General features: G+C 44.0%; 1 protein-coding gene across 4 annotated transcripts in view; it reads right to left on the reverse strand.

Annotated features, from left to right (window-relative positions):
* LOC148505425 (ceramide synthase 2-like) overlaps window positions 1-14,466 on the reverse strand; it is an 84,737-nt gene extending 70,271 nt beyond the window's left edge. Inside the window, exons 1-2 of one of the 4 annotated variants that reach the window (XM_088448258.1) lie at window positions 14,248-14,466; window positions 805-978 (exon numbers count right to left, since the gene is read on the reverse strand). In XM_088448258.1, the coding sequence (XP_088304384.1) occupies window positions 805-977 (173 nt within the window). In that variant the 5' untranslated portion in view covers window position 978; window positions 14,248-14,466. Of the gene's footprint in view, window positions 1-804; window positions 979-4,831; window positions 4,999-14,042; window positions 14,124-14,182 lie in introns of those variants that run through there. The other 3 variants (XM_088448256.1, XM_088448255.1, XM_088448259.1) reach the window with 3 other exon arrangements.
* Window positions 14,467-14,707: the final 241 nt, after the last annotated feature.

Below are 14,707 nucleotides of genomic sequence, written 5' to 3' on the forward strand. Positions count from 1 at the left end.
AATAAATGTCAGTTTTCCGTTGATGTTAGAAGACGGAACACTTATTCATCAAACTTTACAGCAATGATAATGAGGCAGAGCAAAACTTTTGCCTCATGTATCAATATTTTGGGGTCACAAATTGCAGGAAACCAGAGACCACCTCCCAAAAGCACTCATTATATGATGTGCCATGCCATTAAGCTGAATTCACATGGGTGTGGCTTTAGGAAGACAAAAAGTAAGGTACCTTTTCACGGCCAGAGCACAATAAGCTGGGTCTGTCACAAATTATGTAACATTGGTCACAGGACAAAAGGATTGCCTTTACTTTGCTCCCTATAAAAAATATACACATCTCTATGTCCCAGGACTTGGGATAATATCTCTTATGAGACATTTATTATAAGGCAAATTATCAGCGCCTGAGTTAATCCTGAAGGGAGAATTCTCAAGACATTAGTTAATGTGAATTCAGGCTAATGTTTTGGCAGTTAAATATTTACACAAAGAAGGATACAAATGCTGTTAAGAGACACATGAACAACAAATAGAGAATTCATTCCAAGTATAACCATTCACATCACACCCTGTAAAGAAAGCACACAAAGGATAAAATACCTACTGTGTAACTGGGATAGACAATATAGTATTACCTATTTATACGTAGTGTATTTAATGTCCAGGATTTGTTTAAGAACCTAAGAACAAAGCTTACGTAAGGCACTGTCAACCAACATTCAGACACAGAAGCATATGACTGCAATGCAATTTCAATCATAACTGGAAGATATCTTTTGCAGCTTACAGCCAGATAAATCTTACCTTTCGAATACAAATCTCAATGCAGTGAGGGTAAGCATGCATGGGACACCCAAGAGAAGGTCACTGGGTTTTGGATATTGGATGTCTTCCGTCTCCTTCATGTCTTCCCAGCTTATTCCCGGGGGAAGCCAATATTCCTGTCGCCAAAGCCACTGATTCAGAAGAGCATCCATTCTGTTGCCAAAATAAATGAAAATCTAGCTATAAATTTTCACAGTTCATCAGCAAAGTAGATGTGAGTCTCACAAAGAAAGAATAAATGTGACTTTTTCTGGATATGTTGCAACTGGAGGTGGTTTGAACTAGATGTTCAGTTTTTTAAAATGACTTTTTGAAGTGTTAATAAAAAGAAACATTTGTTATGCAGAAAAACAAGTGTGCATTGCTTACATTTGGAGATATTATGGTCCTGGTAAAAAAAATCAGGACAACTCACTAAGCACCTGAGAGTTGAACTATATGAAGAGTGCACATGTTTTCAAAATGGATATCTATCTATCTATCTATCTATCTACGGTATCTAATCTACTGTATCTATATACTGTGCTGAGAGGTGTTGTCTCTCACCTGAATTGCCCACACTCTGGTGGGATCAGCTCCCTCCAAGGGAGGCTGGAGTGAAACCTGTGCATTCTGCATTAGCAGTGGAGGTATGGAACTCCAGGTTTTCACGGTTGCACAGGCCCAGCTGCAACTCATCACTGAGCAGCAGAGGAAGAGTTTTAAACTCTCACAAACCAACTGCTCTGAGCCCTGATGCTGTCTAGTGGCCAGGTAGTAGGACTAAGAGGGGTATTCAATATGAAACGTTAACTTCACTGTCGAAGTTAACGTTTCATATCGGAGTTTTTACCTGCGTTAAAGTATCGGGCGCGCTCCCGCTTATACCCGTATTCAATATAAAATGAACGAAAACGGGAAACTCCGAAGTTGGATTTACGAATTTTTCCTTAAAAAAATTGTAAGACCCCCTAAAGTAGTAAAAACATGGGGGATCACTATGGGTACCCCCGTTTTAGCCTTTAATTAAAAGTGGGGGATTTAAATAGCCGCAGCAGGTGTTTTTTTTCCGACATTGAAGAAGTGATGCAGAAGAGCACTTAGGTTATTTTCTTCGTTTTTTTTAGTGGTCCCATCAAATTTGGGGTACATGAAAATGGGTACTAGCATATTTTTATGTCCCTAAAGTAAGTTTTTAAAAATTCGGCATTTGTGCACCTGCCGCTATAATTCTATTCTAGAAAACACCTGCCGCATACTTGCAGAATAGCCCTGAACCTATTTCCCTATTGTTAAACAATTTTTTCCCTTTTTTTTTTTTCACGCCAATTTTTAAATAAATTTTTTGGGGTGTCCTTATTTTTTTTTTTTTGACACAGTTCTTTTTTAAATGTCAGTCCCAGGGGTGCAGGCTATTTTTTTTAAGCCTGCACCCCTAAACCCCAATTCTGCACTTTTTTTCGACACCTATTCAATGGTGAAAAGTTATCCCCGTTTTTTATCAAAGACTTTTCAAAACTGCGATAAGTCTTTGAAATTGAATACGGTGTAAAACTAAAACCTGCGATAATGACATCATACCTCCGATATTAACGCAAAAACTATGTTATCGCACCCATATTGAATACCCCTGTAAGTGTCTGTAGTGCCAAGGACCAAGGGCTATATTGTGAGAGCATGGCCGATTGTGGCTGCAAGCCACTGCTGCTTACTGAGTACGATGAGTGCTGGGGCTTTTATGTTTAGTTGTTTATTTGTGTTATATGCCTATGTGTGTCCAGGCCTAAACTCATGTATGCTAAAGTGCAGTGTCTGCTACCATTAAAAGACACTGCTTTACCAAATACCAAATCAGCGGTTCCCAACCATGATCCTCAAGGCACACTATCAGTCCAGGATGTAAGGATGTCCATACTTGAGCACAGGTGACTTATTTAGTACCTTGGTTATTTTAATTTACTCATAAGTGCTCAAGCATGTAAATCAATAAAACCAGGACTGTTGGTGTGCCTTGAGGACCGAGGTTGGGAATCACTGATATACTGTATTTTGTATGTGTGTAAGAGGTAGAGGCAGCATCCATCTGGTGAAGAATGTATGACAGGTATCTTCACTTACTAGTGCTCAGAGGTAGCTGATGATATCCCAATTAACACCAACTACAGTATCTTTTGTTGCTTTGCAATTATAGTACATAGTGGAAACACAGCTTATACATGTTTCACCTATTGTTGCCTGATAGTTTGCTCTCACTCACCTATTGAGACCTGACAAGCAACTATTTTTTAGAATATCACCGCTCTTTTGTAGGGATGCTGAAACTCATGATTGTATTTCAAAAAGAACAAAATACAATTTATGAATCTTTTGCTGATATTTAATCCTATAACACATTATTATTGTTATTATTATTATTATTATTATTATTATTATTATTATTATTATTATGTACCCCCACTCTATATACAGTATATCCACAATAACCTGACCTCTCAAATAACAAGCAGTGATCTCAAGTTGATGAGTGGGTATTTTCCAGTGTATAGGTAGGTGCACACTATAAAATGATCTCTCCAATCTGGCTATCTGTGGGAGCAAATGACAATTGACCATTTGCTCCCAAATGCCGGAAAACAGAAAAAAACGGTAGTTCGGACAAATTGTTTAGTCAAACGGATTTAACCAATTTGTTTGAATGACCATTTTTGTCTGTTTTCCAGTGTTTGGGAACAAATGGTCGATTGTCATTTGCTCCCATACATTACCAGATTTTCTTTCCAACTAGCCAGGTTGGACAGATCATCTTATAGTGTGTACCTAGCAGGTAGAAGACTATGGGAGGTATTCATTAAAGCTTGCAGTGGATGGAGATAAAGTACCAACTACCAACCAATCAGATCCTCACTGTCATGTTACAGGCTGTGTTTGAAAAATGACAGTTAGGAGCTGATTGGTTGGTATTTTATCTTTCACAATTTTATCTCTCTCCAAGCATTCATGCATACCCCCTTCTGGGAGAGATGTACTAAGCCTTGGAGAGAGAAAAAGTTGAGAGATAAAGTACCAACCAACCAGCCAGCTCCTAAGTGTCATTTTACAGACTGTGGGGTATATGAGTGCAGGTATCAGCTAGTCCTGTGAGAGACTGGCCGATGTTTTAAAGTAGCAGTCATTTAAAAGGCTAAACAAAGTTCACGTGACTACCAGATGCCTGCAGTCTGCAGGCTATTACATATGCCGGTGTTTCAAAAATGACAGTTAGGAGCTGATTGGTTGGTACTTTATGTCTATCTACTCTATGGGCAAAATTTACTAAGCGGCAGGTTCTAAACCCCGGTGAGTTGGTGGCGGTTTGGTGGTGGTTTTGCAATCTGCAGATTTCCTAAGGCCAATACCACTGCAAAACCGCCGTCAAAGCACATTTTAGAATAGAATAGAACAGGGCTGTCATTTACTAACCGCTGCAAAGACGCCACCAAACCCCCCGAGATTTAGAACTGAATAGAACCCGCCGTCAGACCACCACTGAACCACCAGGGTTTAGAACCCGCCGTTTAGTATATTTTGCCCTATCTCTCTCCAAGGCTTAGTACATCTCCCCCTGTATGTGAAATAAGAAAAAAAATGTGACAATTAAGTAATGCCTTACTTCATTTGGCACATATTAACTCATCTGTAGCTGTTATTAAATATTACCTTTTTGAATATATTTATTTTTATGATATTAACTCTCAATTATCAGCAGCACAGAAAAGCCAAAATATTTTTGCTAACAGGGAGTTAAATGGGATTTGTTACTGAATTTGGCTAAATGAATGATGGGCCAAATCACTGAAATTTGGTTGAACAAACTAATTGGATGACAGGGCTCCTCATGAGGTGTAGTTTGCTCAGGGTTGGACTGGCCCACAGGGGGACAGGTGAAATCCCTGGTGGGTCCCACTGCCTGTGGGCCCACCTCCCTCTTCTAGGTATCAGGTTCAAGACTTCAAATTATGGATTGTTACTCTATTAGATTGTAAGTTACCTGGTGGAGCAGGACCACTGATCAGCATGATTCCCTTCTATGGAAACTGCACCAAGATTTGCCTATTGGATAGCCAAGTGTCTGTGGTGGCTGGGCACACCCCCATAGCATGGGCCCTTACCACTCCATTCTCCCGGTGGGCCCTTCATGCCTCAGTCCGACACTGAGTTTGCTGATGACAGCACACATGACAATTTGCTGAAAGACCCATGGCATTTCTCTGGCCTGGTTACTATGTGTGTGGGCAGTATTAGACTGACTAGGAAGTTGATTGTTAATCCCCTTTATCTGCCATGCCCAGTGAGATATGCGCCACACTTCCATAAATAGTACACATTCCTCTTCGCCCACTGTCACCACAACAAAAAAGCATCACAGCTGCAGAGTTAGAAACTACCTGTTTAAAGTTCTTTGTTTTTGTAAATGTGTTTTGCTAACCTCATTATATACCGCAATATACATACTTATTCAATATAATACAACTATTTCTTTATCTTTGGTTTAGATTCAGCACAAGGACAATTCACATACAAGACTTGTGCTTAGAATAAACACACACTGTAGCTGACGTACTAGGGTATAAACAAGTTCAGCCATAGTTTAGCTTTGCCTAGAGCACTGATTGTATAGTCCAGAACAAGGAATCTTTAGAAAATCATGAATTACACTGTTCTTCAGTGTACCAATACTTAAATGATACATACCATTTTTATTTATTAGATGCATACTATAAATGTATTGCACTGTGCTTTTGATATTAAAAAGTCACTGTTCACAAAAACTGTTTGATTTGTATTTTACCTGCTCCCTATACCAACTATCTTTTTAGCAGTCTGTCGCTGTAGTTGTTGAACATATGCCAACTTGCGAACATGTAAATAACCATACATAAAAATTCATATTGCTGACAATTCCTATAGATGTAAGTGCTCGCTAACCTGCAATTATGGTGCTGAAATGGGGATATTCATTCACATGTAGCCTCATTTTACCTCCATTTTAAAGAACATTTTCATGAAATTTTACCACAAATTTTTGTTCCGTCATCGGGGGATTTGAATTCTGGGCTTGATTCAGACCCGCTCGCTAGATGCGTTCGCACGCACCCAGCGTATGCAAATCCAGCAAAGGCAGGCGATCTCACGGCAAGGCATTAGCACGCCCACTATGTCTTGGCGTGCGATTGCAGTATGTATGCAGACGCCCACCAGCCTGTCTTAAGACTCCCACTAATGCACGTCATCTCCAGGATGTGTATGCAGCCATCGGTAACATCGAGTACCATCGGATGCGATTGCAGCGCTTGTGGTTGACCATACCCTACCACAAGCACTGCGAGTGCTTCAGTGTCAAATACAACCAAGTGACGTGTACTATGAAGCTCTGTGTTAATTATGCACGCCTCTGAAACGGCGTTAAGACGCTCAGACACGTCTGCATTCGCACCACTACTTCCCCGTTTCCATCAACCAACCTCTGTTACCACCCACAAACGGCTTGTCCTGTCAGTCAACCTAGTGAGCTGTCTATGCGCAGCGAGCGAACGCTTCCCGATTGCCTGGACTAGTTTGCGCATGCGCATTGCGATGCGTATGCATGCGCACATTGCCAACCATCGGCAGCTATGAGCGAACGCAGCTTAGCGAGCGGGTCTGCATCTGCCTCTCTGTGCGATGTGCTGCAGCATTGCCCGCCAGCGCACATATCGGCCAGCTACAGTAGTGCTGACATCGCAATTGAGGTGAAAGGGAAAAGTTGTAGTTCTAGTGGATACAATGTTCCAATCAGAAATGGGACCACGCGCCAATGGCGAGGAATTGAATTTCCCCATACACTCTTAAATTTGGAAAATCTTCAATGTAAGCTGAGGTCTTAATGGGCAGTATTTCATTGTTGGCGCCAGCAGCTGTCCCCTATTCGCGCCCGACAGAGCTATTCAATTGTTGCTCCTGTCGGCCGCGAATAGCTGCGGCCGCCAGCATTTCAGCACGCACCCCCCGAGGGTGGTGAGCTGAAATGCGCGTAAAGTGACCTGTATGGGCGTCCAAACTGCACTTGTCGTGATCGCGCCCAGCACTTTGGACGGGTTTAGCTGTTTTACACAGCTAAACCCGATCTCTTTGGGCGCGATCTGTGCCATAATCGGAATAAATGGAATGTCGCCCCGAGATCTCCCATCACTGTAGACAAGAGATCGGGCACGCTAAAACAATGAAATACCGTCCAAAGTGTGTAGAATACATCAGCATACAATTAAGTCTCAGCAGCAATACATTGTATGATTATGTATAGCATGCACCATTTCAGCGATGTCTACAGAAATCTGGTGCCAGCTACCCAGTCAGACCTGGTTCCTTGGTGGGTGTCACGGGCAATCCTTGACTGGATACCCTATACCCATTATAGATATGTCACTGATTTTATAATATAGGGGAACAAAATATAGGGACTGATATTGAGTCGGATGCAAAGTGGCTGTGTCTGCGTAATGCCGCAAAAGCCTGATTTACTACCTACTGTTAATGCAAGTTTCTGTAGAGCTAATGCGTTGTGATGTGCGGCTTTGAGAGGGAAGTCGCTTCCAGGGCTGGCTTGAGGCGCACCCCTCCCAAGCATCCCGATTTTCAGCGGGACAGTCCCGTTTTTCAGGCACTGCCCCGCTGTTCCACCCGCGGGTTGAAGTGTCCCGCCGGTGGTCAGGACGTTGGGCACCGGAAAGGAGGAATGGATCCATTCATGCAGGGAGAGAGCTGGGGGCAGCCCAGCTACTGAAGGAGTGCTGGGCTCGCCCCCAGCCTGACGTTAAATGGGAGGTGTGCCAACCAGGCACACCTCCAATTAGGATTGACTTAGGGGCGTGGCCTATGGTAATTAGGCCACACACCCTTTTCGGTTGCGCACGGTTTCACCGCATGCAGGGTGGGAGGGCGTCAGTCCCTCTCCGCACAGACGCGGCAACACCTGGAGCCAGCCCTGGCCTCTCCTCACACTGTTTTTTTATCCACAGCTGCAACTGGCCTTAAGATGGGTACACACTGCAAAGATATATCTGTAGATCGAGTGATCTGCAGATGTATATTTGTAGATGATGGTCGTTCATATACATCGAACGGCCATCAGCTTCCAGGCAGCTGTGGATCCCGCTGGCCGTGGGTCGCGCCGCGACCCCCTCCCCACGACAGCCGCTGCATGTGTCCAGGCGATCGGCTGATCGCCCATACACACTTGCTGATGAACAGATATATCAGCAGCCGATGCGATATGTCTGTGAACAAAATATATCTGGTAACTGTCAGCCAGTGTGTACCAGCGATATGTCTGTGAACGACTTAGGCCCTCATTCAGAGCCGCTCGTTAGCGGCAGTACGCTCGTTCCGAGCGATGTTTGCACATCTGCGCATGCGTACGGTTTTTAGTACGCATGCGCGAACCAGTCAGTGCGGCCGAAAATCGTTGGTACGCAATATAGCGAGGGCCTGCTATTTTGAGTGACAGAATGAGGCGTATGTGGGTGGTAACAGGGGAAGGTGCTTGAAAATGGGGAGTGGAGATCCGAACGCAGGCGTGCTTAAAGGTCAAAACGGGCGTTTTATGGGTGTGCATATTTAAAACAGCAGCGTCATTGACCACGTCACTGGGTTATTTTATAGCCAGAACTGCTCGCAAATTTGTGGTAGCAAACACCAACCACAAGAATAGCGAGCAGTTCATACGCTGGTCGATGTACTCGATTAATCTAATAAATAGCGGACATGACGTAGGATGCGAGCGGCCAGGGGGCGTTTTTAACAAATAAACGAGCGTATGTTTTGCTCGCTCGTTCAGACTTAGAGGTGTGAACAGACTGCAATGTGCGTACGGATCATTTGAATAGCCACCCCTTGTTTTTAAACGAGCGACCACAAATAGCGAACGGCTCTGAATCAGGCCCTTAGTTCACAGACATATCGCTGGTACACACTGGCCGACGGGCACCAGATATACTGGCCAATATATCTGTCAGTGTGTATTGTACCTAGCTTTACCTTATCCGTACGCATGACAGAATAGCATGAAACTGCAGTTACATGCCAACGGCACTCCCATGACACTCCTCCAGAACAGAACAGTTCCCTGTGATCGCATTGTCGTCTTCCAGTTCCTGACCTGAAACGTCCATTTACCGCAAAGTGTGATCCGGCAAATATCCTTCCCGCGCAGAATTGGACGGTTACAAAAAAATACGTAAATTCGCTTCTGCGCATTTGCTGTATGCTAATACTCGCTCTTTGCATTATTTCAAACAGACCCGTACAACTCATAATCAGGACGTTAATGTGTAGAGAACTTATTTTATTTACTGCTTGTATTGCAGAGTTCTGTCTGTCTACAGCTATCTGCAATCCCCTTCTCTGTGCACACATCTGGCCCAAGCAAGTTGCTTTTCACATCGAAAAAAAAGGAGTAGTAGGAGTTACTGCCTCCGGGCAATGGAGAGGAAATTCTCCTACTGCTGGGAGTGTAACATTGGGCTTTGATGCCACTATGATGCCACTACCCAGCACTACATATGACAGTGGAGCAAAGAATGATACCCCTACCGATATAGCTGCCGCAGTTGTGCTGTCACAGACAAGGGCACCCACCAGAATTGCTCTTGCCCTGATGGTGAGTGATCTGCATCTAGTGTTAGCAAATCATTATACCATGTAAATCCAGTCACCTCAGTGGAAGACACTACAGTATGTAAATTCACTACTTTTTGTTCACATATGCTGCATACAGTAAAATCAGCAGGAAAGCATGTAAGCTAATTGTCATGTAATGTAATCAAATTGAAATAATGCAGGAATGCATTCTAAACAGAAATGTTTTTGTTTCTACACTGTACATGGTTTACAAAATGCCATTTCTAGGAAGTGAAACACTAAACACGTCATTCTCTTGTGGGCCTAGTTGTCTTAAATCTCACAATCTACTTCTGCTACTGCTGCTCATGTAAATACATAAAGTCCTCCACACTATACTCTCCATTACGTCCAGAACACTTTTAAAGCATTGTGTAACCAGATTATATATACACAGGCACAAATCTTACATTTACCAGTCTTCTGGGCAGCAGTACTGTAACTCAATACATGTATCTAAGTTTTAGTAGCGCTGTCTCAATCTATCAAGGTGTACCTGCCAGAATGTATTAAGCATTAAGTACATTAAACACTATTATGTTACTATTACTATCATAATTTATTTCTTATTAACTCTCTGGTGCAAACGCGGTCCTCAAGGCACCCCAACAGCTCAGATTTTAGAGATATCCATGGTTGAACATGGTATGTAGTTATGTGACTATTCGCCTGTCATAATCCAGACACCGGAATCCAGGACAACATGGGCCCGAACGAGGGGAGCAGGATGGGGGGTTAGGTTTAGGGCACCACAGGGGGACTTAGGGTTAGGCACCACCCTGGTAGGGTTAGGCTAGGGGAAGCGGGGGTTAGGGTTAGGCACTCCCAAGGGGAGGTTAGGGTTAGGCACCTCCCCAGGAGGGTTAGGTTTAGGGTGTGGGGAGGGGGGGTTAGGTTTAGGCACCCCTGGGGGGAGGTTAAGGTTAGGCACTAGGAGGGTAGGTTAGGGTTAGGCACCCCTAAAGGAGGGTTAGGTTTAGGGTGTGGGGAGGTGGAGGTTAGGTTTAGGCACCCCCTGGGGGGAGGTTAGAGTTAAGCATCTCCCCCAGGAGGGTTAGGTTTAGGGTGTGGGGAGGGGGGGGTCAGGTTTAGGCACCCCTGGGGGGAGGTTAGGGTTAGGCACTAAGGGGGAAGGTTAGGGTTAGACACCCCTAAAGGAGGGTTAGAATTTGGGGGGGGGGAGGGGAGAGTTAGGGTACTTAACTCGCACTGTCGGGATTTCAATCTGTCGGGCTCACAGTGTCGGGATTTGAACCCGCGACTAAACAGCAGCCAGCATTACAATCCCATTCCATTAAGCACAGATGGTTAAATCAAATTAACTGATGTACTAATTAAGTCACCTGTCTCCTCAGTGGAAGTCAAGCATGGATATCTTTAAAACCTGGACTGTTAAGGCTCCCACCCACAGACCGATATAGCGGCCAATCCGACGGATTGGAATGATATAGCAGCTATATCGTTCCATGTGTGGGCATGATATCGTCCGCTGCATGCTCACGTGGGGTCATCCGTCGCTCCTCCATATATTTCTGCATGCACAAGAGATCTCGTGCTGGTATATTGGGGAGGGAGGGGGGCGGCATATCGGGCGGTTGGGCACCGGATCGCTCCATGTGTGGGGACTGGCCGATATGTCGACCGTCGGATCGCATCGCTGGGTACACATTGTACTGTGTGTACCCAGCTTTAGGGTGCCTTGAGGACCAAGTTTGGGAACTTAGGCCCTCATTCACAGCCTATACGAGCGTGCAGGTTGATGGCCGCGATGGTCTTGACCATCGCGACCATCGCCACTGCGAGCCGGAGCCTGCAGTTGAGTTTCTCAACCGCAAGGCCCGGAGTGATTTTGGCTCTATCAGAGCCAAAATCACTCCCACTGACATCACTAGTGATGTCAGTGGGCCGGCTTCTGATGGTAGGCGTCCCCTTGGGAACGCCCCCGTCTCGGAGGCATGCCCCCAGCACGCCCACCAAAGGGGGCGTGCTGTCAATCAACATCGACAGCACGCCCCCTTTGATCAGACACAACGAGCGAAGGAAAGTCCTTCGCTCGTCGCGTCTGGCGCATGCGCACGACGGAGCTCCCGCCGTCGTGCGCATGCGCAGTGCACACCATCGACCCACTTGCGAGCGGACAGCCGCTTGCGAGTGGGTCTGAATCAGGCCCTTATGCTTTAGGTGAATTTTCCAACAAAACCAGAGACATGACAGATCCAAGAGAATTAACTTAAGCTGCATACACACACAACGATTGAGTTAATGAACGATTTTAGTAAATGATTTTCTACCTTGAAAAAAATGAACTACAATCGTTTACTAAAGTTGTTCATTTACTATGTTCATTTAAATGTAATGAACGATTTTTATGAACTACAAACGATTTTTGCATATTAACTTAATGAAAATCGTTGCGTTGACAAGTCTGACTGAACTACAAACTACAAACTACAAACTACAAATGTGAACGCGCATGAACAATAATCGTTCATCGTTTGACTCAGAAAGTGAACGATTTTTACAAACGATTATCGTTAAACGATATTGTTTAACGATAATCGTTCAAAAAATCGTTGTGTGTCTATGCACCTTTAGAGTTAATTAACCTTTGAACTTAGCAGCCTTTAAATCAGCATCTAAAACAGGGATTGGGAATATCAGGCTCGGGGGCCGTATAAGGCCCCCGGAATCATTTGGTCTGGCCCTCTGAGCATTTTTTCCACTAGCATCATCTGGATAGCACGGTGCCTAGAATGGCACACTGCAGCCAGAATCTATGCAGCAGTGCCACCTGGAGCATCCTTAGGATGCTTCAGACGGTCACACCGCTGCCCTTACAGCTCCCCGAAGCATCCTCAGGATGCTCCAGGGATTGCTGCAATCACCAGCGATTGTGGCCCTGTCCCTGTGTGACATCACACGGAGGGGGTGTGGCCTGCACCAGGCCCGCGAATAATATTATATATCAAAATAGCCCGCGGCAGAAAAAAGGTTCCCCACCCCTGATCTAAAAGCTAGGTGGCTTCTTGTGGCGGGGCTGCCTGTTCTCACACATACAAAAGCTGCAGTGGCCTCAGAGTAAAGTTATACTCAGACAGAGAACACAGAAGAAAGGCAGAAGAGTCAAATACAGTAGCAATCACACAGTAGGTTTCTATGGAAAGGAAAAGCTTCAGTGAACACTTCTGTTTCAGCATATAACATTGATGTGCATATAACATTAATGTTATGTTAAAATGAAGGATTCAATTTATCAATGACTTTTAACTGTTTTTAGACTTGTTACATATGTTAATCCTGCTTCTGGTATTTATCGATCATTACAGCGCTAGTTTTCTCCTGCCTTCCAGCGGCGATATTTTGTTTTCTTACCCCCTTAAATAATGTATTGCATACAAATGCCACACGTTGGCTAATTTTGTTTTCTCCTTGGTGCAGCTGATGTTATCCTGCGATGACGAGCGTTAATGTCCCGGCTGCATGACCCGCATATGGGTCTTTACCCAGAATGCAACTCAAATTTAACACACAAAGAAAACTCGTTGATAAACGGAGCCCTTAATGTTGGGAAACACCAGTACAAAATATTACATATCTTAATGATCAATAAAGTAATTAGAAATAACAGACTTTTATTATTTTCAAAATTTACAAAGCAAACTTGCGAAAATATATTCTAAGCATCATAAAACCAGACACATTTGAGTCATATGTACAGTAACAAAAAGCACCTTAAGCCATTTTGCTCAATTTATGTATACAGTACTCCTTTTGTCAACAGTTTAATATGAACTCACACCCTTCCTTTGTTGGCCAAAAACTCATCGCATTGCAGTGGATGATAAAACGGCAGTGTAGGAGACAATACTACTATTCTGCCTGTGTGAATATGGTAAGAAGCGGATTCGGTTCTACTTGGTTCCGTTCGGATTTTAAAACCGAATCTTATTGGCTATCCAAAACTCGTGACAGCTGATAGCCAATAAGATTCGGTTTTTAAATCCCAACGGAACCGAGTAGAACCGAATCCGCTCACCTCTAGTAAGAACTAAGACTGTGCTCCAGTGTAATGTAGAATATTGCATCAAAAACCAACCGTAACTACAGTACATGTACTACAGTCCATATGGTCAATACAGCAGTGGAAGCACAAATTATGTACAGTTACGCAGCAAATAAATCACACACACATTATATATATATATATATATATATATATATATATATATATATATATATTACATTGAACACAACTATATACATAGTTTTCATGTTCTATGCATCATTGCGAAACTACTTCACCAGGTTTTTATAGCAGTAGCTAACAGGTGCTATAGCCATCAGTCTAATATACAGGATGGCACACATTGGCAGCATGATTTTGCTATAGTGTACATACAATGTTACAGGAACAGATGTGGTGATGACCAATTGGGAAAGTGACAAAAACATTTAAAGACTGTACGTTTTCTCTCATAGGGCACCTAAAGTGACCAAGTAAAGTAACATATACATAGCTAGAAATGACAGCACTCCGGCCATACCCCATGTACACAAAATCGATGCCAGATGCTGGGGCATCTTTCCTTTAACCTCATGTCCCGTCACCGTCCCTTCGCTGTCTACCCCCGCAGTGTATGAAAGTATATGGCATAAGCCGGCTGCTACTCTCTATCACAGTCACCTCAGTCATCCGCCTCCCGTAACGGGGGATCCTCCTTTGCTTCTAATAATGCTGGAGACTCTCACCTGACTCGGAAAAGGGCCCGGAGTAATGAACCGTGAGAAGAATGGGAGCTGGGTGAGGATGGCAGGAGGAGGAAGGAGGGGCAAACAAGTGGCAGCAGAGGGGTGCTGCTGCTTGTACATATACAGACGGAATGTTCGAAGAGAAGAATAAAGAGCCGAGGAAGGAATCTGGGGGTAGATAGAACTTAGCTGGGGGCTACTGAAGTAGGGTTAAGGGTGAGAGTGGGTGGGAGTGGAGCATGATACAATTAAGTAGGGAGGAGAGACAGTCAGACAGAGTAGGGAGGCGCCATTTCACAGGGACAAGTGAAGGAGAGGGCATATGACAAAACCTGTTGCTGAGGATCGCTAATGCTAAATATACTTTTCTGCCACTAAAGTAATCAGTAAATAGCGTGGAATATGCTTATATAATAGTTCCTAGCATTCTGCACTACAGAGTGCTAATCACACATTCCTC

Source organism: Taudactylus pleione, unplaced genomic scaffold (assembly GCF_031769625.1).
Source record: "Taudactylus pleione unplaced genomic scaffold, aTauple2 ptg000454l, whole genome shotgun sequence".
Classification (NCBI taxonomy): Eukaryota; Metazoa; Chordata; class Amphibia; order Anura; family Myobatrachidae; genus Taudactylus; species Taudactylus pleione.